Here is a 25,750-nt window from a genome sequence, read left to right as displayed (position 1 = left end):
CCAGGTTAAGGTTTTTTTTTTTGTATAGTTACATTGGCCCAGCTGCATAGTAAACACAACACAGGGGGGTTAAAGCTCGGCATAGGCACCATCCAGAGAACGCCTTGCATTTTTATTTTTGCTTTTAACTAATGCAAAATGTTCTCCGATTGGTCCAATTCGTCGGGGCGACATCAGGATCTCCACCTCATCCAATCACAGAATATTGATTGAGAAAAACACCAGCTGTTCTCTGAAAGGCACCAGTGCAAAGCAAGTAACCCCGTGTTCAATTTGCAAGTAAGTCACTCAGCATGGGACCCAGAGGACAACGAAGATCACTTTAGTAGCAACATCTACTACAATGATTCTTTATTTCCAAGGAGATGTATACATATATACATACAATGCATTCATAAAGTATTCAGACCCCCTTCCCTTTTTTAAACTTGTTTATGTTGCAGCCTGATAAAGTTCTTTAAATGAATGTTTTTTTTTCTCAGTAATCTACACTCTGTATGCCAAAATGACACAATTATTAAATTTATTAAAAAGAAAAAACTGAAATATCACATTGGATATGTATTAAGAACCTTTGCAACACCTCTATAAATGCTCTCACAGCTGACAATGCATACTGTATCAGAGCAAAAGCGCTGACAATGCATACTGTACAAGAGCAAAAGCCAAGAGGTCAAAAGGAACTGCCTGCAGAGTTCAGAGACAGGATTATTGCAAGGCACAGATCTTAGGAAGGCTATAAAAATAATTTCTGCTGCAATGAAGGTTCCCAAGAACACAGTGGCCTACATAATTTTCAAATGGAAGAAGTTTGGCACAACCAGGACTATTCCAAGAGTTGGTCACCAGGCTGAACTGAGCGATCGGGGCAGAAGTGCCTTAGTAAGAGGGGTGACCAAGAACCGGATGGTCACTCTGAGCTCCAGAGATCCTGTGTGGAGAAGGGACAAATTTTCAGAAGGACAACAATCACTGCAGCCCTCCACCGGTCTGAGCTTTATGGCAGAGTGGCCAGACGGAAGCCTCTCCTCAGAGCAAAACACATAAAAGACTGCTTGGAGTTTGCAACAAAGCACCTGAAAGACTCTCAGACTGTGAGGAACAAGATTCTCTGGTCTGATGACACCAAGATTGAACTGTTTGACCTCAATTCTAAACGTTATGTTTAGAGAAAACCAGGCACTGCTCATGATACTTAAGGCCCCGTTCACACTGGGGCGACGCTACTTTGCCAGGCGACCTCACAGGTCGCGGCGCGCTGCTCGCACCGCGACCTCGGAGCGGCCAACACGGACTTCATAACATTGAAGTCAATGCAGGTTGCTCCGGGTCGCCCCAAAGAAGCTCCGGACCCTTTTTCTAAGTCGGAGCGACTTGTGTCGCTCCTATTAGAACGGGTCCACAGCTTCTCTGTGGAAGGCGACCTACGGCGACCTGTCAGGCGACCAGGTCGCCTGACAGGTCGCCCCAGTGTGAACGGGGGCTAAGTATATGTGATATTTTAGTTTTTTCTTTTAAATAAATTCACAGACATTTCTAAAATTCTGTTTTCTCTTTGTCATTATGGGATACTGAGTGTAGATCAATGTAACTATGAAACAGAAAAAATTAAAACATACCTGGAATTCAGCTTTAAAGGAAGGACCAAGATCAAGGATGGTCACCCTTGCATGACTGACCAGCAAAAAATGCCAGAAAAGTTCTGGAACACCTACAGTAACCAGTGTATATACTCTGTCAGAGACTTGCCAAGTAGTGAAGCACCAATGCACAAGGCAGACTTGGGCCATGTGCCTTCAAAACAAGCCAGCAACAGCAAAGCTTATACAAGTTTGGTATGCTTTTTATTTCTTTTCCATTTCTATAATGGTGTGCTTCACCATAAAATTGGTTCTTCCATAATGTGCATCTTTTTCTGAACACCAAAAACCCTCCGATAAAGTTTACCAAGCTGAAAGCAGCTGTACGCATGCTGGTCAATTGCATCATATGTAAGCTACATCCTTATAACAGACAAATTATCCTGGGTGTGCAAAACTGCACAACACAAGGGGTAGGAGGGAAAGGAAAGGGACTTTGAACGATGCCCAAAGAATCATACAGTTAAGCAAAAGAATAAAATTTGAAAATGTATTGAAACAACATATTAAAAACATTCCCAAAAATAGGAGTTGATAGAGAAGACAAATCCCATATCTCACAGAGCGGTAAGAATTTTACAATATTCTGGCATATCAGAGTTAAGTCTCAATAGTCCTTGTCCATGACTCGTTTTGACTTATTCAGTCTTCCTCAGGGGCATAGCAGACGTTGGAATCACATTGGATTTTCTAAAGATATAGCATATATTAGGAAAGTATGTATACACACAGAATAGATAAAGCATGTCATGTGTTAAAAAAGACAAACAGTATCATACTAAGACAAGTCTAGTCCATAAAACACACATTATGCTGGGGGTCCATCCATAATGGAACATGATGGAATTCCCCTACATCCACAGTACTAAATCCCGAGTACAAGGGACAATACCATACTCTAAACAGACAGTTTTCATCCTCAACCCCTTGTACGTTCTATTCCTTACTCTCAATATCTTAGACTACGCGACGCAATTGTAGCTTTGATAATAAGTTCAAAGGGGCTGCTGATAATCTCAGAAATCGCCTCTTAGAGAGAGGATACTCAAAACCTTGCCTACAAAAAGCTTTTAATAAGGCTTTTTCTCAATCATGTACACCAGTGGTCCTCAACCCAGGCCTACAGGGCCCACTAACAGGCCAGATTTTAGGTATTACCTTGGGGAGATGCAGACTAGAGTACTGCAATCACTGAGCAGCAAATGATATCACCTGGGATGTATTTCAGTTATCTTTCAAATCTGGCCTGTTAGTGGGCCCTGTAGGCCAGGGTTGAGGACCACTGATGTACACAACCACTATTTAAAAGTAGGACCAAAAAAAAAAAAACCCGATGATCAGCGGCAACTTCTAAGAATCATTACAACATTTAATTCTCAACACCAACGTGTTAAGAGACAAATTTCCAAATATTGGCACCTACTACAGGCTGACTGTAGAATAGCGCAAATCATTCCACCAGCTCCCCTGGTTATATATAGGAGGGCACCCTCTATCAGGGACAAGTTGGTTTCCAGCAGTTTCCAATCAACATCTGCCTCCCACACCCCGCCTTGGGGTACTTGGGCATGTGGTATGTGCCAATGGGGTGGTTTTAGAAGATCTAAATCTGACATTCTTCCCAATGGCCATAAGGCGAAAATTCGACACCATGTTACCTTCCAATCCCAAGAGGTGGTCTACACTGTGGACTGCCCATGTGGAGCCTTTTTAAGTAGGGAAGACAATAAGAGAATTTTGGCAGAGGATAAAAGAACATGTGACAGCTGCAAATTCAGGGGACATATACTCAGCCATTGGGAGGTACATGGCCAAGGTCCATCAATATCACGTTCCTCCTCTCCTCTCCTGGGGCCTGGATTTGCACCCTCCGGACCCTAGAGGAGGAGACTGGAACAAGTGTTTACTTCAGAAAGAAACTCGCTGGATACATAAATTGGGGGCTACCAAACCCCCGGGTTTGAATTAAATAATTATAGACCCTTTCTAGAGGGTTTCACATCAGGAAGGTCAGAACATCTTATGTGAGCTGTAGATGACCATAGGTTCGAGTATGTCTGGTGTATCTTCCCTTTTCCTCATTTTCTTATGATCTTCTGTCACGCATTTGTATTGTACCAATGTTATTGCATATAACTGCAAATGCTGGGGGGCTTTTCTGCATATGGAAACTTTTGTCATGCTCCTGGAGCTTACACTCCAGTGTTAGCACACATCCTCTGTCTTCAGGCCGTTCAGTACCCCCCGAGTGCCCGGCACGTGTAGCCCCCTCTGGATCCACCAGTGGAATGTTACTGGTGGTTGTGGGAATGCTCCTTGTGAGTACCCTCCTCCCCTTGGTGGATTGGACAGCAGTTCCTGTTGCAACCTTTTAGGGTTTCCCTCCTGTGTTCACACAGCTAGGAGCCAATTTTTGGTGCCAGGCAGATGCTCAGGATTGGCCCAGTTAGTGCACATGACAGGGCCCTCCTTCTTTTTAAGGTACTCACTATGTGTGTTTGTTTGCTCCATGGCTACCAGAACATGGTTGTTGTACCTGATACCTGTGTGTGATGACAACTGATACTGGTAAGGGTCTATGTTGTTGCATTAGATTCATGCTATTTTTGTATATATTACTGGGTGACTTACTTGATTGACCTCTTGGCTGTATACTTTAGGTAGAGTCTGCCCTCCTTTTGGGATAAACTGGGATTGTGTTTCCCCTACGATCCTACAGAGACACTCCTTGCACCTAAAGTGTTTCTGCAGTAACTCTTTATGAATTCATACAAAACATTGGTCCTTACACACAGGTATGTGGAATATTTTGACTTTCAAATAGCACTCTGGATTTTTTTTAGCATTTCAATTATATATGACTGTTGACATAGTTAAAACCTTTTTTTACCGTTTTTTTCTTTATATGTTATTCTCTTATCATTAGACAGTTGAAAGTCTTTATGCTCAGGTTGCTGCTTTTTGCCCATTGTACTTGGGATTTAGTACTGTTGATGTAGGGCAATTCCATTATGGTCCATCATATGGCTGGACCCCCAGCATAATGTGTGTTTTTTGGACTAACCTTGTCTATGTATGATACTGTTTGTCTTTTTTAACACATGACATGCTTTGGATGTGGATTCTGCACATCTCACCAGTATCTTTAACGGCAGAGGGAAGCTGGAGGTCATAAAGGGAAAAGTACCTCAACACATGCCACACCTTAATAGTGACACCAGAGTCAAATGTCTTACACCAGCTCAAGGAAGAAATATCGGTGGAAGTCTCGTGTCACAAAGCTACTCCACGGATTTAAAACTAGGCATGAGGAGAGTGATGTTAACTAAATCAGTTGTCTTCAAACTGTGGCCCGGGCCGTATGTGGTCCTTTTGCTCACCTTATTCTGGCTCTTGGGGCACCCTGCTTCCACCAAATGACACAGCTGATGTAGCACTAACGCACCCCTTAATGACACCGTTGATGGGGCATGATTTCTTCCATTAAAACCAATGATGGATCAATGATGCTGGGGCAATTTCTACACCCACCAGCCACAGTCCAGCCCCCTAAACCTTGAAGGACAGAAAATTGGCAGTTTGCCTATAAAGTTTGGAGACCCCTGAACCAAACAAGTTTCCCGGCAAAATTACTGGATTTTGCACAAATTCCTGAAGCAGAAACTTTGAATTATGCTAAAAAAATTATGTGTAGGGTGTAGATTAGCATATTTCATTTAGCGTTCTTTGTATTTGTTTTTCTTTTGTGTATTTTGTGTATTTGATTGCTAATTATATACGATTACTTTAAAGTGGTTGTAAACCCTTACATATACCCAGTGAAGTGACTGGCCTCAGGTGATACACAGGGATGAAACAAATCCTCCTATACAACTTGTACCTGTTTATCTGCAGCACCCTTTCTCTACATCTGTTCAAAGTGCTGAATCATTAAAGCGGAGTTCCAGTCCCCCAAATACTTTTTTTTTTTTTTTTTTAAACACACCACTGTATTTGTGTACAGAGATACAGCAACATTTAGATAATGTCAAACAGGTGCATCTAAAAAAAAAAAAAAAAAAAAAGAAATATCATCCATAAGTTTATTTCAGTAATTTGATTCAAAAAGTGAAACTCCTATATTTTATATAGATGCATTGCACACAGAGTGATATATTCCAAGCAGTTCTTTCTTTTAATTTTGACGATTGTGGCTTACAGCTATTGAAAACCCGAAATTCTTTATCTCAGAAAATTAATAATAATTAATAATAATTAATAAATAATACATAAGACCAATAAAAAATTGATTTTTATTACAGAAATGTTGGCTTACTGAAAAGTATGCCCATGTACAGTATAGTATGCACTCAATACTTGTTTGGGGCTCCTTTTGCATGTATTACTGCATCAGTCTGTGGCACTGCTGAGGTGGTATGAAAGCCCAGGTTGCTTGGATAGTGGCCTTCAGTTCATCTGCTTTGTTGGGTCTAGGGTCTCTCATCTTCCTCTTGACAATATCCCACAGATTCTCTATGGGGTTTAGGTCAAGTTTGCTGGCCAATCAAGCACAATGATCATTAAAGCATGTATTCGTACTTTTGGCAGTGTGGCCAAGTCCTGCTGCAAAATTAAATCAACATCTCCATAAAGCTGGTCAGCAGAGGGAAGCATGAAGTGCTCTGATAGAGGGCTGCGCTGACTTTGGACTTGATAAAACACGGTGGACCAACACCAGCAGATGACATGGCTCCCCAAATCATCATAAATGTGACCTAATGCAACATGGATTCTGTGCTTCTCCACTCTTCCTCCAGACTCTGGGACCTTGATTTGAAATGCAAAATTTAATTTTATCCGAAAAGAGGACTTTGGACCACTGAGCAAAAGTCCAGGTTTTTTTCTCCTTAGCCCAGGTAAGATGCTTCTGACGTGGTCTCTGGTTCAGGAGTGGCTTGACACAAAGAATGTGACAGTTGTAGCCCATGTCCTAGATATGTTTGTGTGTCGTGGCTCTTGAAGCAATGGAACCAGATGTTGCCCACTCCTTGTGAATCTCCTCCAAATTCTTAAATGGCCTTCACTTCACAATCCTTTCAAGGCTGTGGTTATCCATGTAGCTTGTGCACCTTTTTCTACCACACTTTTTCCTTCCATTCAACTTTCCATTAATATGCTTGGATACAGCACTCTGTGAACAGCCAGCTTCTTTAGCAATATCCTTTTGTGACTCAATGAAAATATTCTGAACAACTGTCAAGTCAGCAGAATTCCCCATGATTGTGTAACCTACTGAACCAGACTATGAGACCATTTAAAGGCTCAGGAAACCTTTACAGGTGTTTTGAGTTAGTTAGTTAGGGTGTGACACCATGAGTCTACAATATTGAACTTTTCACAATATTCTAAATTCCTGAGATACAGAATTTGGGGTTTTCACTAGCTGTAAGCCATAATCATCAAAATTGGAGGAAAGAAATGCTTGAAATATATCACTCTGTCTGTAATGAACCTATAAAATATATGAATTTCACTTTTTTTAATTAAATTACTGAAATAAATGTACTTTTTGATGATATTCGAATTTTATGAGATGCACCTGTAAAAAGTAGAAAACTAAGCAAATCTTGGAAGCAGGCAGGTTCCATGTCTGTTGCGGGCATCTGAAGCCCTCTTTTCTTAATTTCTGGGATTCGGTGAATCTGGCTACCCAGCATGTATCTCCCAATCTCGCACCTGTGCAGTAATGCCTCTCTGTGGCGCTCTCTCCTCTCTGACAGGTTGCCATAGCAATGGCGGTGTCGGTGCAAGTTCCCATCCCAATGCTATAGCAACCTGTTAATCGCAGAACAGGCCGGAAAGTAATGGAAGTTGGGGAAAGCAGGGTCCTCCCAATTGCGTCATTTACTGTCTGGAAATAACGCAAGATTTAGTCACTAGGCGATGCGCATGGATTCCTGGGATAGAGGATGCCGATATCCTAAGTGTCCATGCGAATCGCCTAGTGACGAAATCGCGTAGACGGCCGCAGCTGGAAGTGATGCAGAAAATCAAGGCAAAAAAGTATTTACTTATTAAAAAATAAATAAATAAAAAAGCTTTTTATAAGAGTATTCTGGATGGCCATGAGATTGATTGCACATGTAAAGAATTGCGTGGAAATCCGCTTTAAGCTTGTCTATGTGTTCAGAAAAAAAGGGGGCGGGGAGCTGAAATTTCACTCTGCAGAGCTCAGTGAGGAGAGCTCTGAGAACTGATTGGAAGGAAAAGGGACACACCCCCCTTCACACAGCTCACAGGAACAGAGCTGAGGCTGTTAATCAGCTGACGCTCGCTTCATGGTCACCATTTTTCTCTTGGTGTCAGGAAAACTTGTCAGAAGTAACTCCTGCTCATCGCAGAGGAAGGAGGCAGCAACCAGAAGTGATACTTAAGGATCTGGATTGAGACAAGTACACACTATAGAGGGATATGCTTTGTACATACATAGTATCTAACAAAAGTGAGTGCACTCCTCACATTTTTGTAAATATTTTTTTATATCTTTTCATGTGACAACACTGAAGAAATTACACTTTGCTACAACAAAAGTGAGTACACCCCTAAGTCAAAATGTCCAAATTGGGACCAATTAGTCATTTTCCCTCCCCGGTGTCGTGTGACTCATTCGTTTTACAAGGTCTCAGGTGTGAATGGGGAGCAGGTGTGTTAAATTTGGTGTTATCGCTCTCACTCTCTCATACTGGTCACTGGAAGTTCAACATGGCACCTCATGGCAAAGAACTCTCTGAGGATCTGAAAAAAAGAATTGTTGCTCTACATAAAGATGGCCTAGGCTATAAGAAGATAGCAAAGACCCTGAAACTGAGCTGCAGCACGGTGGCCAAAACCGTACAGCGGCTTAACAGGACAGGTTCCACTCAGAACAGGCCTCGCCACAATCGACCAAAGAAGTTGAGCGCACGTGTTCAGCATCATATCCAGAGGTTGTCTTTGGGAAATAGAGGTATGAGTGCTGCCAGCATTGCTGCAGAGGTTGAAGGGGGTGGGGGGTCAGCCTTTCAGCGCTCAGACCAAACGCCGCACACTGCATCAAATTGGTTTGCATGACTGTCGTCCCAGAAGGAAGCCTCTTCTAAAGATGATGCACAAGAAAGCCCATAAACAGTTTGCTGAAGACAAGCAGACTAAGGACATGGATTACTGGAACCATGTCCTGTGGTCTAAAGAGACCAAGATAAACTAATTTGGTTCAGATGGTGTCAAGCGTGTGTGGTGGCAACCAGGTGAGCAGTACAAAGACAAGTGTGTCTTGCCTACAGTCAAGCATGGTGGTGGAAGTGTCATGGTCGGGGGCTGCACTGGGGCGCTACAGTTCATTGACGGAACCATGAATGCCAACATGTATTGTGACATACTGGAGCAGAGCATGATCCCTCCCTTTGGAAACTGGGCCACAGGGCAGTATTCCAACATGATAATGACTCCATACACACCTCCAAGACGACCACTGCCTTGCTAAAGAAGCTGAGGGTAAAGGTGATGGACTGGCCAACCATGTCTCCCGACCTAAACCCTATTGAGCAAGGTCTCTAACATCCACCAGCTTTATGATGTCGTCATGGAGGAGTGGAAGAGGACTCCAGTGGCAACCTGTGAAACTCTGGTGAATTCCATGCCCAAGGGGGTTAAGGCAGTGCTGGAAAATAATTAATAAAATACATTTTATAATCAGATACAGCAAACTGTTTTTTTTTCCCTTTTGGGATAAAGGTTTTGCATGAATAAAAAAAAGCTGATCATGGGAAGCCCCCCTGTCGATGTTAAATGGTTTGTCTCATCCCTGTAAACTGATAAATCTAAAAGAGAGCTTGTTCTTTTGAAAAACAACAGACTTACTGGCTGGCTCACCAGATAAAAATAGAATAAAGAAAGCCTAAAAAAGAAAACGAATGCAGCCATTACATCTAAGAATTGGCAAACTGGATTTAACACCATTTTAATAGTAAAATTTTGCAGATTTCTGTCACATTTTCAGGGAAATTAAAACTCAGTATTGCTCATCTTTACTGCAGCACAGAATAATAAGCCACTTGGAAGGTACAGATGAGCGGGGCACATCTGCAATAAATCAGCCAGCTTTTTATAGTCATACAGAGCGGAGGGTGGAGGGGACACCTCACATACTGTACAGTATTAGGCTGTGTGTACACTGAGGTGACACATCCATCACCTGCAGTTATTCATTGACAGCGACCACCTGCTCCGCGCAGCTCAATTACCCCAACTGAACCGCCACAACGCAGCTGTAAAAGCTGAGATATTTATAATATACAGACATGTGATCACTGGATAAATCACCTGTAACCATTCACTGCTCTCTTGCAGAGATTAGAAGCTTTTATGTCACAAAAAGTCTGGAAGTAAGAACAGAAAGGGGTGGCGGAGTGACAATGGATAAAGATTATATATATATATATATATATATATATATAAACACGCTACTGAAAACAAAGAAATAAAGGTTCTAAAGTCCTAAAATTCAAAGCAACTTACAGTGAGGGGGAAAAAAAGTATTGAATCCCCTGCTGATTTTGTATGTTTGCCCACTGACATAGAAATGATCAGTCTATAATTTTAACGGTAGAATTATTTTAACAGTGAGAGACAGAATAACAACAATATACAGAAAAACACATTTATAAAAAAGTTATAAATTAATTTGCATTTTAATGAGTGAAATAATTATTTGACCCCTTTGCAAAACAAGACTTAGTACTTGGTGGAGAAACTGGCAATCACAGAGGTCAGACGTTTCTTGTAGTTGGATGCCAAGTTTGCACACATCTCAGGAGGGATTTTGTCCCACTCCTCTTTGCAGATACCCTCCAAGTCATTAAGAATAGATATGGTAACTTGAACCCTCAGCTCCCTCCACATATATTCTATGGGATTAAGGTCTGGATACTGGCTAGGCCACTCCAGGACCCTAATCTGCTTCTTCTTGAGCCACACCTTTGTTCTCTTGGTCGTGTGTTTTGGGTCATTGCCATGCTAGAATACCCATCCATGACCCATTTTCAATGCCCTGGCTGAGGGAAGGAGGTTCTCACCCAAGATTTAATGGTACATGGCCCTTTCCATCGTCCCTTTGATGTGGTGAAGTTGTCCTGTCCCCTTAGCAGAAAACCACCCCCAAGGAATAATGTTTCCATCTCCATGTTTGACGGCAGGGATGGTGCTCTTCCGGCCATAGGCATCAACTCAACTCGCTGAGTTTGGAAGAGGAGGAATGCTGCCCAAGAGCTCGATTTTGGTCTCATTTGACCAAAACACTTTTACCCAGTTCACCTCTGAATCATTCAGATGTTAATTAGCAAACTTCAGACGGGCCTGTACATGTGCTTTCCTGAGCAGGGGGACCTTGAGGAAGCAAAATGATTTCAGTCCTACAAAGCGCAGTGTGTTACCAATTGTTTTCTTGATGATTATGGTCCCAGCTGCCTTGAAATCATTGAGAAGAATATCCTGAATAGTTCTGGGCTAATTCCTCACCGTTCTCATGATCACTGAAGCTCCAGGAGGTGAGATCTTGCATGGAGCCCCAGACCGAGGGAGACTGACAGTTATTTTGTGTTTCTTCTATTTGGGAATAATCGCACCAACTGTTGTGACCCTCTAACCAAGCTGCTTGGAGATGGCCTTGTAGCCCATTCCAGCCTTGTGTAGGTCTACAATCTCATCCTTGGACAGCTCTTTGGTCTTGGCCATGGTGGAGAGATTGGAATCTGATGAATTGATTGCTTTGTCTACAGGTGTCTTTTATACAGGTAACAAGCTGAGATTAGGAGCACTCCCTTTAGGAGAGTGCTCCTAATCTCAGCTTGTTACCTGTATAGAAGACACCTGGGAGCCAGAAATCTTGCTGATTAATAGGGATCAAATACTTATTTCACTCATTAAAATGCAAACCAATTTATAACTTTTTTGAAATGTGTTTTCTGGATATTTTTGTTGTTATTCTGTTGTTCACTGTTAAAATAAACCTACCAATAAAATTATAGACTGATCATTTCTTTGTCAGTGGGCAAACATACAAAATCAGCAGGGGATCAAATACTTTTTTCCCCTCACTGTATGCTGAAAAAGGAAATATAAATTTTCAAGCTGATGTGAGGCTACTGTCCACTGTGCCAGGAAATCCGCCATGTGCTACAAAACATCTCCCCTTGCAGTCTTGAAATGGCAAAAAATTGGCATAAAGTACGAAGTGAAATGTATACAGCCTGCCAGCTCATGACCCTATTTTCACAATTGCTTAGTAAAATTCTTTTAATATTGCTTAGTTCATATATACATATTTTCACACAACTTTCACCCAGGATTTACACGTTTCCAACTAATATCCACTTGCTGACCAGGCCTTTTCTGGTACTTTTTGTTTACAAGTTTAAATTAGTATTTTTTGCTAGAAAATTACTAGAACCCCCAAACATTATATATACATTTTTTTTTAGCAGAGACTGTATTGAATAAAATGGAGATCGTTACAATATTTTATGTCACACTGGATTTGCGCAGCAATCTTTCAAATGCAATTTTATTTTGGAAGGAATACACTTTAATGAATTAATAAAAAAACAAAACAAAATGGTTAGCCCAATTTATTTGTATAATGTGAAAGATGATGTTATGCCGAGTAACCAGATACATAACATGTCATGCTTTAAAATGTAAAATAAACACTCGTGGAATGGCGACAGACTACGGTGCTTAAAAATCTCCAAAGGCAACGCTTTAAAACATTTTTTACAGGTTACCTGTTTAGAGTTACAGAGGAGGCCTAGTGTTAGAATTATTGCTCTCGCTCTAATGATAGCGGCGATACCTCACATGTGTAGCTTGACCACCGTTTACATATTGACTTACATATGCATTCTCTTCTGCGCGCGAGCATGGCGGGATAGGGCGCTTTAAAAACATTTTATTTTACTTTTTATTTTTACACTGTCCCTTTATTTTTTTATTTGATCCCTTTTATTTCTATTACAAGAAATGCAAACATCCCTTGTAATAGAAAAAAGCATGACAGGTCCTCTTTATTGAGAGATATGGGGTCAAAAAGACCCCAGATCTCTTACTTACCTTTAAAAGAAAAAGAACAAGAAAAAATGTTGACACGTTGACTTAAAAAAAAAAAGAAAAAAAAAAAGTAGAAGTGACGCTAGAGGTCGCTCTGGTCCTCCACAGGCATAGAGTGTGCGGAGTGGGGCCATCTTGTCCTGACTTGACTTCCTGTCTAGCCATCGACTGCATCGGATCGCTTTCAGGTTTGCCGACAGCTCAGGTAAACCCAGAAACGCCCGGGAAGTGCGAATGCGCTGCTGGGATCACTTTTATCAGACCTCGAATTGCCCACAGAAAAAAATGATACCAGGTTATGGCAGCTAGCTGCTGCCATAACCCTGGTATTAAATGTCAAAGTAATCATGTATATATACTGTGGGTGGTCAGCAAGTGGTTAAAAATGGGATTTTTGACTTACCTTAAAATCCATTTTTATGATGTTCATTGACGGACATAGCTCCTGTTATTCTTGACCATTGGGTTATACTGCCCCCTACAGGAGTAGGACACTAGGCAGTCCTATGTGGTATAATCCCTTTCCCTGCTATAGTCACTCAGTTTTGTTACAAGCAGTGTCAGGAGAATTATAATGCCACAAAGGGGTGGATGCTTTGTCTGTCAATGAACATCAGAGAAATGGATTTTACAGTAAGCCAAAAATCCCATTTCCTCTTTCGTTCATTGACGGACACAGCTCCTGTCATTCTTGACCATTGGGAAGTCCCATAGCAGTGTTAAACAGGAGGGGAGGGGAACAGCAAAAAAAATTTCCAAGGCTAAACATTAGCCAACCAGGCAACAGGGGCTCAACCAAAACAACTGGAGCTCCCCTGAAAAAAAACAATACCCCCTTCGAAGAGAATCAGGTCTTCTTAAACAGCAGCCTGCAAAACCTTGTGGCCAAAGGAAGCCCTTGCAGATGCCAACACATCCACTTTACCAAACTTTGTAAAAGTGTGCACCGACGACCAGGTGGCCGCCTTGCAAACCTGCGTCACTGGCACCGGATGACGGAAGGCCCAGGAGGCACTAAGCGCCCTAGTAGAGTGCTCCTTGACAGGAAAAGGAGGAACCTGAACGCTGATGAAATAGGACTGAACCACCATCTATCTGATCCATCTTGAACTGGTCGCAGAGGAAGTGGACAACCCTTTTCAAGGTCCATCCGTGAGCACAAATAGAGAGTCTGATTTCCTGAAAGACTCGGTATCTGCCAAGTACACCCTAATTTCCTGGACCACATCCAAGGTATACAAGGCAATTTCCTTCGTATGTTTAGGCCTGGGATACAGGGAAAGCAGCACAATGTCGTCATTTAAATGAAAGTCAGAGACCATCTTAGCAATGAAAGACGGACATGGGTGAAACACCACCTTATCCTTGTGAATCAACAGATAAGGTGAACGTCAGGATAACCCTGCCAGTTTCGACAGCCTGTGCGCAGAGGTGATAGCCACCAAAAGGGCCACCTTCTGGGACAGCGTAAGCAGGGCAATCTCCCGAATATTTTTAAAGGGAGGCTTCTGTAGACTGGAAAGCACCAAATTGTGTTCCCAAGGCGGCAACGGAGCCTGCACTGGAGGGACCAAATGTCGGACACCCTGAAGAAAGGTACGCACCAGAGAGTGTGTGGCCAAAGGTCGTTGAAAGAAGACCGCCAAAGCCGACACCTGGCCCTTGATGGTACTTGAGGCTAACGTCTGTTCAACCCCCCGTTGAAGGAAGGTTAAGACCAGAGTCACCGAGAAGGAGCGAAGATACACCCCAAAAGACTCACACCACGCAATGTACGTCTTCCATGTACGATGGAAGATCTTTCTTGAAGTAGATTTCCTAGCTTTTAACAACGTAGGAATCACCGACTCAGACAAACCTCTATCCTTTAGCACCTGACCTTCAACAGCCAAGCCATCAAAGCCAGTGACTGTAAAGCAGGATGGAAGATCGGTCCTTGGGACAGCAGATTCTCCCTGAGAGGAAGCTTCCAAGGAACGTCAGTGACCGGCTGAACCAGATCGATGTACCTAGCCTGGCAAGGCCAGTCCGGGGGCCACTAAGATGACCAGAATCCCTTTTGCCTCGATCCTGCGTAGGAGTCTGGGCAGAAGCTTGAGAGGAGGGAAGGCGTATTTCAGACGATACTGATCCCACAGGTCCACCAGCGTGTCTGTGGCATCTGCCAGTGGATCTCTTGACTGAGCCACAAATTTATGCACCTTTCTGTTGAACCGAGACGCCAACAGATCCACCTCGGGAATGCCCCACCTGAGACACAGCTGATGAAACACCTCCCGATGAAGGGACCACTCCCCGTGGTCCAACGCCTACCGACTGAGGTAGACCACTGGATCTAGAAGATTATCTAGCCCGTCGCAAAGTTTGGCAGTTGATAGTAGATCTCCAGAAGGAAAAAATTTCTATCTAAAGAATGTTGCCACTTGCCAGTACCAAAGATCCCAGCAAGGATCTAGGTCCTTACTCCTGACTAGGCAGAAAAAAACTGAGTGACTATAGCAGGGAGAGGGAGTGTACCCCCTGGGACTGCCCTGGGACTGCCCATGGGTGTAGCCAGAAGTTTTTTTCTGCCTAGTGTCCTACTTCTGTAGGGGGCAGTATAACCCAATGATCAAGAATGACAGGAGCTGTGTCCGTCAATGAGCCAAAGGGAAATGTGTTAATCCTGGGTAAAAGCTGTGTGAAAACATTTATAGCAGACCCCTAATCCGGCCATACATAGGTAGAATTCCGAATGAATTTTCTTTCCAAAATTGTAACAAAGAATTTTCGTTCAAATTTTGTACCATTACTTGGCCGCAGCAATGGCTGATTTTCGTGCAGCCATCGAATTTGAGTGATCGGCCATGTTGGAAAATTTTTAGTAAAACAAACAAGTTTCTAAATTAATGATGGGAGAATCATGCAAGAAACATGAGCTGTGTCTTGGAAAGAAAAGAAGATTCCCAGCCACAAATGTTCTTTTCTGTAGCAACATGAGGTGAAATTGAAGGCTTGGTTGGTCGAATTTCAAAATTAATGGTTGTACCATCGGATTACAAAACGCAAGTTTCTGATTTTTCAAAGATTTGTTCGAAATTCGACCCATTTATGGCCTGCACTAGTCTTTTACGCTCTCCTTATCCTTTTACCTTAGTTCAGCCTTGTGATTTTTTTACACGAGGGCCCATTCAGAACAAAGCCCTGACCTCAACCCTACTAAACACCTTTAGGATAAACTGGAATGCCAATTTCAAGCCAGGTCTTCTCATGCAAAATCAGTACCTGACCTTACAAATGTTCTTTTGGATGAATGGGCACAAATTTCCACAGACACATTCCACAATGTTGTGGACATCCTTCCCAGAAGAGTGGAGGCTGTTATAATTGAAAGTAATATATATATATATATATATATATATATATATATATATATATATATATACATACACAGTATATATCTTTAGTAATTCTTAAGGTTTTGGAATGGAATGTTCAACAAGCTCATAAAGGTGTGATGGCCAGATGTCCACAGGCTTCTGGCTATATAGGGTATCCTAGATGAAAAGTCACAGGCCTATTCTCCTGTATGCTTAACCTTCTGTTTGGAGGACAACCTAAATAAAACCCCCTTCCCCACGCCCTCAGACATCTTACCAAAGGAGTCGGACTTGAGAACATTGCTTTAATAGGAGAAGAAGCGGATCCTCCACTGCTGGGAGGGTTGATCCTTTTCTCCTTCTGACGTCGGTTGCAGAACCAAACACGGATCACCTCTTTCTCCATGTGCAGCTGGTCAGCAATCATGGTAATCTCCTCCGAGGTAGGCTTTGGGTTCTGGGACAGAAATACGACAGTTGGAAGAAGCTCAGGGCTTTGACTATGTAACATTATGGCTCCATTCACACTTGTGCGACTTGTCATGTGACTTTGGACACTAAAGTTGCATGACAAGTCCCCCCTCAATGACAACCATACAAGTATGTGCGACTTAGTCGCAGCGACTTTAAAAAGGTTCCTTCACTACTTTGGTCCAACTTTCATACAACTTGAGTGCCATAGACTGCAATGTAAACCCTCAAAAGTTGCATGAAAGTCGCCCCTGAATGTTATACATTGGACAGTTGTGCAACAGTTGTACATTATCATTGGTCAAAGTCAAAATCGCATCCAAGTTGCACCCATCCAAAGCTGCCTCAAAGTTGCACGACTTTGCAGTCGTACAAGTGTGAATGGGGCCTAAGACTTTTTTTTTTTTTTTTTTTTTAAGCATTTCATATTTTCAGGTGGATTTAGAAAAAAAAATATATGACTGACATTTTCTAGAGCCAAGATAAAATCTTATCAACACAAAGTGAACCCGACAGCATTGCCCTAAGCTCATTCTTCTCTTGCCATTCTCAGGGGTAGTACCTCTGTGGAATTCCAGACTGAAACTATTTGTCTTTTGAATACAGAGAAAGAAACAGCTTTGGGCCCCAGATCACAGCGTAACATCCAATAATGTAAGCTGAAGACTTCTGCCCAGTGTAACTTACATCAATATGCCGGTATGACGCTATTCCAGCCCAAACTTAAAAGCCCGTCAGAAGGGCGACTTAGTTGCGGGTGTAGTCACAGCACATCATGTGCTCAACTTGCTTGTCACTGAAGTGGGAGGAGAGAAAGCGCCTAGGCACAGGTGAATGCTACAGATGGAATCCCTTATTTTGGGCGTAGGGGAATGACATATTAATGATCACAGAGCTGCAATTGTCTTTAATATCTGCCTGGAGTTCAGCTTTAACATTTTATAATAAATTGTCTGGAACAGGTCAGAATTGGAGCTAATTATAGGTTCAGATGCTGGTGCTTACACTTAAACATAAAATTCAAAGTTTTAACCCCAGATATAAACATCAGATATTCTATTTAGCCCCCGTTCACATCGGCACGATTTGACATATCAAATTGCATGCCAAATCGCAGCCTATTGCTGGCAACAGCACTGTCCCAATCGGTGCTGCGCTGCTAAATATCCAAAAGTAGTTCCTGCATTGCTTTTGGCAACTTCAGGGGCGATTTCAATAAACATCTGTGCATGAACCCACATAGATGCCATTCAAATCGCCCCCGAACTCGCACTGAAATGCACTACTGTTGGCGATTTTGGGGGTGATTTCAATAGACGATCGCACAGATGTCTTTCAAATCGCCCCTGAAATAGCACTGAAATGCGGGTTTGAAATCGTGTGAGTTCAGCCGATTTCAAACCCGCGTTCAGTGTGCACGTACCCTTAGACATGTACTTTTAATCCTCGTTCACATGAAGGCGGGTTTGAAATGGTGCGAGTTCAGCTGAACTCGGACAATCTCAAACCCGCATTTCAATCCGACTTCAGGGGCGATTTGAAAGACATCTGTGCGGTTGTCTATTGAAATCACCCCCAAAAACGCCAAAAGTAGTGCAGGAACCACTTTTGGGAATGGAAGCGGTGATTCGGAAGTAGGCGCTGCACCGATTCGGACTGTGCCGTTGCCGGCAATAGGCTCCGATTTGGCATGCGATTTGACATGTAGGCCCGTTGTGAATGGGGGCTTAATGTTACCTGAGGCTGGTTGTAAAATGATCCTAATCATGTCAGGTGTGGGCAATCAGCTTAAAGCGGTTGTATACTCAGAAAAAAAACAAACCCTGCAGGAGACAGGCATAATGAGCTAGTATGCATCGCATACTAGCTCATTATAAAATACTTACCTTAGAACGAAGCCTGGGCACGGTCGTCTGGACAACGCTGAGGGAGCTGACATGCTCCCTCAGCGGCTCTTCCTGGTTCAGCGGCTCCGGCGCTGTGAGTGACCGGAACCGCGATGACGTCACTCCCGTGCGCCGGCAAGATTCGTCAAGGAGCTCTGAAGGTCCGCCGGACCTTTAGAGCGCATGCGCCGCTGACGTCAGCGGCTGCATGCAGGTTGAATATCTCCTACACCGTGCAGGTTAAGGAGATATTAATTGTACCTACAGGTAAGCCTTATTATAGGCTTACCTGTAGGTAAAAGTCATATAACGGAGTATACTACAGCTTTAAATCAGCAAAATACATTCTGGGTGCAAACAAAAAAAAAAAAAAAGACGTGCAAAGTCCTAGGCCCGGATCGCACCTGAAGTCTATGGAAACAAACACAACCTGCTGCGCGGGGAAAAAAAAGCCCCTGACCACTTCCAAATAAACGCACCGGTGGAAAACGCACAGATGTGAACGTGACCCATAGGAAACCATGTTAAATAGACTGTAGAATGTTTCTGCAAAACTGAAAAAAAACGCATAGGTATGAATTAGGCTTTAGGCTAGGTTCACACCTATGTAGGTTGCGTTTAATGCAATTTCCCGTTGTGTTTTTTTCACACACTTCTTAATGCGTTTTTTTGCTTTTTTTGCCACTTTTAACTGTGTTTTTGGGAGATGTTGCTTGTCTAGCGGGAGAAACCAGCAAACGCAGCGGAAACTTAAAAAAATTCAAGCACTGCGTTTCCGATGCGTTCCCATGGATCCAAAAATGTATTCTGCTGTGGGGAAAAAAAAGTCCCTGACCCTTTCCAAAAAGTGCACAGGTGGAAAGCGCACAGATGTGAATGTGACCAATAGGAAACCTTGTAAAATTGAGCATACTGCGTGTCTGCAAAACTGAAAATGCACTGAAAAACGCAAAAGTGAGAACCAGGTTTTAAAGACCTTTACCCTGCCAGCATGCTGTAGAGAAAAACTCTTCTCTCTGTGTGGAAGCAGTGATCTCTCTGCAGAGGTCCAACATACTATATGCTGAGGGAAAGTTAGAGCTCAGCAATCAGCAGGGAGCACGAGTCTGCTGATTGCAGAGCTAAGTAAATATGACTGCCCCTTACACACACACCCACCCACACCCTATAAAGGGAACCTCTATCTTTGGAGAGAAAGAAAATGAAGAAAAAAGAAAAAAGACAACACTCACCTCCAGGAAACTCTTCTCTAAGGCCACGCGTATGTTGGTCTCGATGCTGGTGCGTTTTTTCCTCCTGCGGTTTAGCCCCTCGATCCCGTGACCTGGGGAGTTCATGACGTTCGGGCTCGAGAGAGCAGAATCTGATGTGATGTTTTCTGGCCGAAAGAAAGGGAGATCTACGTAACTTGCAGGAGTCAGTCACACAAAGGTTGGAAATCAAGATATATTCTAACAGTATGTATTAGGTTAAATATTCTTTCAGAGCCTTATCAATTAATACATAGGTTTAGTGAACACAATTCTAAAATTTAATAAAGGAAATGCTAGCAATTAACATGGGTGTCCGCAAATGCCCCCCCGGAATCTCAACTTCCCCTTTAAAGTGGTTGTTAAGCCACTTTATACCATCCTGTTTGGTCTGTTGAATAATCCTGTGTGTCCCTGTGTCTGTGTTTAAAAAAAAAAAAAAAAGCCATTCTTTACCAGTTTTCAGAGCGCAGATCGCCACTCACGTGACCCGCCGGCTCTCTCCTCTCCCTATCTGACAGATGCCTGCAGTGGGCAGGGCCGAGGATTCCCCACTGACGTCAGTCAGTCAGGAGGAGAGGAAGAGGGGAGGAGAAGAAGCTGAGAGGAGGAGAGAGGCGGCGGGTCACGGGAGCAGCGATTGGTAAAGAATGGCTTCATTTTATAAAACACAGACACAGGGGCACACAGGGTTATTAAATAGACTGTAGACAGGATATGAAACTTTAATTAAAAGCGGTAGTATCCCCAGGGTAAAAAGAAAACCCCTGCAGGACAATGGCATAATGTGCGACTCACACCGATCATCTTACATGCACAGCTTAAAGTGGAGCTCCACCCAAAAGAGGAAGCTCCACATGTTTGCCTCCTCAAACATGTGGAGCTTCCTCTTTTGGGTGGAGCTCCACTTTAAGCTATGCATGTAAGATGATCGGTGTGAGTCACCCATTTGCACTTGTGGCTTTTCCACATAGAGATGCACTATATGGTCAAAAGTATTGAGACTTTGCAGCTAATCGGCTTTACTATACCATGCAACTAGCCAAAGGAAAAAAAGTCAGTGCACACTATCCCGTAGACTTTATAGTACATAGGGCTGTGCCCTGTGCTCTCACTCACCTGCATCATTAAGCCATTTTTCCAAGAGAGGCTTTAACTTGCACATATTTTTAAAGCTGAGGTTCAAGGCTTCAAAGCGGGAAATAGTAGTTTGGCTAAAGTCATTTCCATAGAGTTTGCCCATTGCAAGCCCCACATCACCCTAAAGCAAAGAAGAAAAAATAAAAATAAAGAAGCTGTTCCTTTGAACACACATAGGTCATCTACCAGCAAAATGTTCCCAAAGCCAATTTATTAAATGAAATCCATTTAATAAAATTATTATTCAAATTATTAAGGATATAATCAACTGAATATGAATAAAATAAAGTTCAGGCTCTGTTCACATGTAGGCGTTTTGGGGCATTTTTGGGGAGTTTTTCTGCTCTAGGATCAGCTCTCAAAACGCCCAACAAGACAAATCCTATTCATTTCAATGGCCCCTGTTCACATCTGAGCGTTTTGACGCTGTAAACAAAACGCCCAACGCTCAAAAAAGTACATGAGCTTCTTTTTGGGCAGATTACAGGCGTTTTCCATTGGTATCTATTCAATCAAAAAACGCCTGCACAAAAAACGCCTGTAAATCGCGGTAAAAAACGCGCGAAAACGCTACGCTCAGGTGTGAATGTAGCCTCAATTGAACTCACAGTTTAAATAAAAATAAAAATAAATTGTAATCGTTTGTTTTCTTTACCAAACAGCCACAGCCTGGCTACATATGTCTGTCCCCTGCCAGCATGCTGCAGTGTGGGACCCTTGCTCTCTGTGTGGAAGCAGTGGTCTCTCTGCAGAGGCCTGACCTGCCCCCCTGATGAGTCAGACCTCTAGCTCCCCAATCAGCAAAGATCACATCACCTGCTAATTTGAGAGCTATACCTTTGACTCACAGGGTGGTGCTCTTTAAGGGGGCGATTACATCTGGCATTTTGGGATCTCAATGAAGAGAGATAACACCGCTCAGGCTAGTCAAAGTCTGCGATTCAAGGTGGGTGCTGAACCTCAGCTCGCTACCAGGAGAAGCATAAAAGAAGAAAATGGTCGCACACCACCACGGAATCCAATAAAGAAAAGTTCTTTATTCACATAAGTGGTACAAGGTACAGCAGGGTAGGACAGTAGACGCGTTTCACACGACTGCTACGTGCTTGTTCACTAACAAGTAGGAACTTTTCTTCATTGGATTCCGTGGTGGTGTGTGACCATTTTCTTCTTTTATATTTTGGGATCTCATGCAGAAATTTGATTCTGCTCAGGATCCCAAATCGCACTGCAATAATGGAAAAATGAACAAAGCGTGTTCGGGTGTCATTCATTTTCAATGGCACCTAAAACACGAAGCAGTTTTAGCGCGATTGTCACCCCACAAGGAGCAGAAGCTTCTTTTAGGTGACAAGCTTTGTGCGTCGTGGTTTGCCAATTACAGCAAAATGTAACGGCATTTAGGCGTTATTGAAAAAGAATGGCACCCGAACAGGCGCTGTGCATTTTGCCATTATTGCAGTGAAATTTGGGATCCCGAGCAGATTTGCTGCGATGTGAACGGGGCCTAAATCTTCATTCCAATATCACTCCTTTCTCTGTTGCGGCCTAAAAATAATCAGTGCTTCCAGCTATGGGGAAAATGCGATCTCCCCATATGAGTAGCCAATTGCCAGGCCTGAACACCATCATATGATTGGGGTTGTGACTCTATTGGGGAGGGAGTTTGAACTTTAAAGAACTTTCACCTTGCCCATTCAGAGACAGGCTCTTTAAACTGAACACCAGAATAAGAAAAACTGGATTTTTATACTTACTGTAAAATCCTTTTCTCTTAAGTCCATTGACAGACGCAGATCCATATCTTCTTAGACCATTGGGTTATGCTCCTCCCATCAGGAATAGGACACTAGGCAGGAAAAAGCTTTCACCACGCCTATGGGGCTCTCCCTGCAGGTATAACCCCACACACTCTGCTACAGTCTCTAGTTTCATTGCAAGCAGTGTTTAGAAGACAAAAAACCCCATTTCACTCATAAACAGAGGGGCGGGTGCTGCGTCTGTCAATGGACTTCAGAGAAAAGGATTTTACAGTAAGAACAAAAATCCAGTTTTCTCTATTATCCATTGACAGACGCAGCTCCATATCTTCTTAGACCATTGGGATGTCCCAAAGCAGTATATGCATGAGGGGTGGGAAAAATAACGCAAAGAACGAAATTCTGGAGACTGTAGCAGAGTGTGTGGGGTTATGCCTGCAGGAACAGCCCCATAGGTGTGCTAAAGCTTTTTCTGGCCTAGTGTCCTATTTCTGATGGGAGGAGCATAAACCAATGGTCTAAGAAGATATGGAGCTGCGTCTGCCAATGGACAATAGAGAAATATTGTTTAAATAAAAAAGGTTTGTGTATTCTTGCTTGATTTTTGCTGTCCTTTATGTATTTTTTCTAGATCTGTGCAGCAATCCAGTGTTAAACTTTACCTCTGTGCAGGAGGCTTCTGTAATAAAGATCACTCACTGCTGCTCTCTCTCCTTGTTCAGGGTGACTGCTCATGTTTCTGTAGTTTTATGCAGGCAGACTATGCTGCTGGGTCCCTTCCACATCTCTACTCTCTACACAGGCTATGTGCAGCACAGTGATGATGCCACCACTATTTAAAAAATTTAATATCTGGGCTTGTAAAGGCATTTAGTGCATACAAAGTGGATTCATATCCTTTGTGGCTATTGATTAATATATTTCTATGAAAGTTTTTGTGGCCGGAATTCAGCTTTAAGGCTACATTCACACCTGAGCGTAGCGTTTTTGCGCGTTTTTACTGTGATTTTATCGCGATTTTTACCGCGATTTACAGGAGTTTTTTGATTGAATAGATACCAATGGAAAACGCCTGTAATCTGCCCAAAAAGAAGCTCATGTACTTTTTTGAGCATTGGGCGTTTTGCTTACAGCGTCAAAACACTCAGATGTGAACAGGGGCCATTGAAATGAATAGGATTTGTCTTGTTGGGCATTTTGGGAGCTGATCCTAGAGCAGAAAAACTCCCCAAAAACACCCCAAAACGCCTACATGTGAACGGAGCCTTAAAAAATGAGGAGCAAATAAAGTTTAATAAATAACACTACGCATTTAATTTTACTGTTAGAGATCATGAACACGGGCGTACTGGATTGTATAATGTAAAGTATAGCTGTATTTTGGCACCGGGAGCCACAGGTGCGCATATGCATGTTTAAAGTGATTGTAAAGGTAACATTTTTCTTTTTTAACCACTTCTGGACCAGAAGGATTTGCCCCCTTAATGACCAGGCCATTTTTTGCGATTCAGGACCGCTTTACTTTATTAGAAAATTGCGCTTTCGTGCGACACTGTATCAAAATAAAATCTGCTACATATTTTTGGTAAAAAAAAAAATGGCAATAAGCGTATTTTGATTGGTTCGCACAAACGTTATCGCGTCTACAAACTAGGGGGAAAGATTTATGTCATTTTTATTTATTTTATATTTTTTTTTAGGCAGCGATCTGCGATTTTTAGCGGTACTGCGAGATCTGACACCTAACTGACATTTTTGACACTGTTGGGGGGGACCAGTGACATTACTACAGTAATCAGTGCTAAAAATATGTGTTGTTACTGTAATAATGACACTGGCAGGGAAGGGGTTAACCCAGGGATGATCAAAGGGCTAAGTGTGAGCCTAGGGGAGGGTTTACTAACTGTATGGGGGATGGGCTTGTGAAATGATTATAGAGATCTGTGATCCTATACAGAAGGATCACAGGCGCTCTGTGATCATTTCAGAGAGAAGAACTGTCAGCTGTGATTACAACAGCTGACCGTCCTCTCTCAGCGGGGGAGCGATCGTGGATGGCCGGCGGCAATTGGTGCCGTTAGTCCCTTGTATCGCCATGCTCGTGGATGGCCGGTGACGGCGCGCGCTTGCCCCCAACACTAGGCGCGCGACCGATGTAGGGCTACGCCGGTTCGTGCAGGAGAGGCTGCCTGCTGCAGTAAATCTGCGGCGGGCGGTCTTAATGTGGTTAAATAACAAACATGTCTATACTTACTTGCTCTGTGCAATAGATGCTGATGCCTATACATTATTTTACCTTAATGCAAGGAATGCATTAAGTAAAAAAATGTTTAGGCTTTAGAACCACTTTCAGAATGGAGGTGTGTATACCCGTGTATATTGCTATCCTGTAATTCATTTGTACAGGCAGCTATATGCAACAACTGTGGCTACCAGGCTCCAAAATACAACTGTCAGTTATTGTACAGAGGAAATGAGGCCGTACTCTATGACTAAATGCATCAGGATGTGTGGTGTGAATGAGACATGTTGACTGAGGCTGCTCCTTATCGTTTATTCATCTGAGCTGGTCGGGAGCAGCAGCGATCCTTTCCTCTTTACACTAAATAACCCTATGGATTGGTAACAGGATAAGCCTGCACCCCAATGTTCTGGGATACAGGGATATAGTTCACCTCTACTTCGAGCAGCGCCAAAAGCAATATAACAGGTCACAGTCATCATTTATGTTATACAGTCCAATGCACCCATATACATGGGCTTATAGGCTAAATATTCAGATTTTTGAAAAAGCCCTAAATGGGCTTTATTAATTTTTTTGTCACATAATAATGTGCGTTACTGTCCTTTATTCAATATAAGTAGAAAAAAAAACCCACCATAGAAAATAAACTGTGAAAAAATATTTCACGACAACAAACTAAAATACTCAATGCAAATACAAACCTTCCTTTTGATAAACTGCGGGAATATTTTATATTAGAAAGATCTAGGAGCTGCAGTATATACATCTAATAAAAATTTATGAACAAAACCTCACTTCTAATTAGGTGGCTGACGGCACAAGAGGTTCCAGGATGTTGCCGTGGAAGACTATAAACGAATCTCTAATTACAGACTTGA

At 42.7% G+C, this 25,750-nt stretch overlaps 1 protein-coding gene across 2 annotated transcripts in view; it reads right to left on the bottom strand.

The window, feature by feature from the left end:
- Positions 1-25,750, bottom strand: part of POU2F1 (POU class 2 homeobox 1) — a gene marked incomplete at its 5' end in the record, with an annotated part of 274,885 nt that overhangs the window by 13,659 nt on the left and 235,476 nt on the right. For both annotated transcript variants that reach the window (XM_082247012.1, XM_082247013.1), the window contains 3 exons: positions 16,398-16,577; positions 19,710-19,855; positions 20,847-20,988. In XM_082247012.1, the coding sequence (XP_082103138.1) occupies positions 16,398-16,577; positions 19,710-19,855; positions 20,847-20,988 (468 nt within the window). The remainder of the gene's footprint in view (positions 1-16,397; positions 16,578-19,709; positions 19,856-20,846; positions 20,989-25,750) is intronic.

The sequence above is a fragment of the Pelophylax lessonae genome (assembly GCF_965119305.1).
Source record: "Pelophylax lessonae genome assembly, chromosome: 2".
NCBI lineage: Eukaryota > Metazoa > Chordata > Amphibia > Anura > Ranidae > Pelophylax > Pelophylax lessonae.
This window is presented reverse-complemented; position numbering and strand designations above follow the sequence as displayed.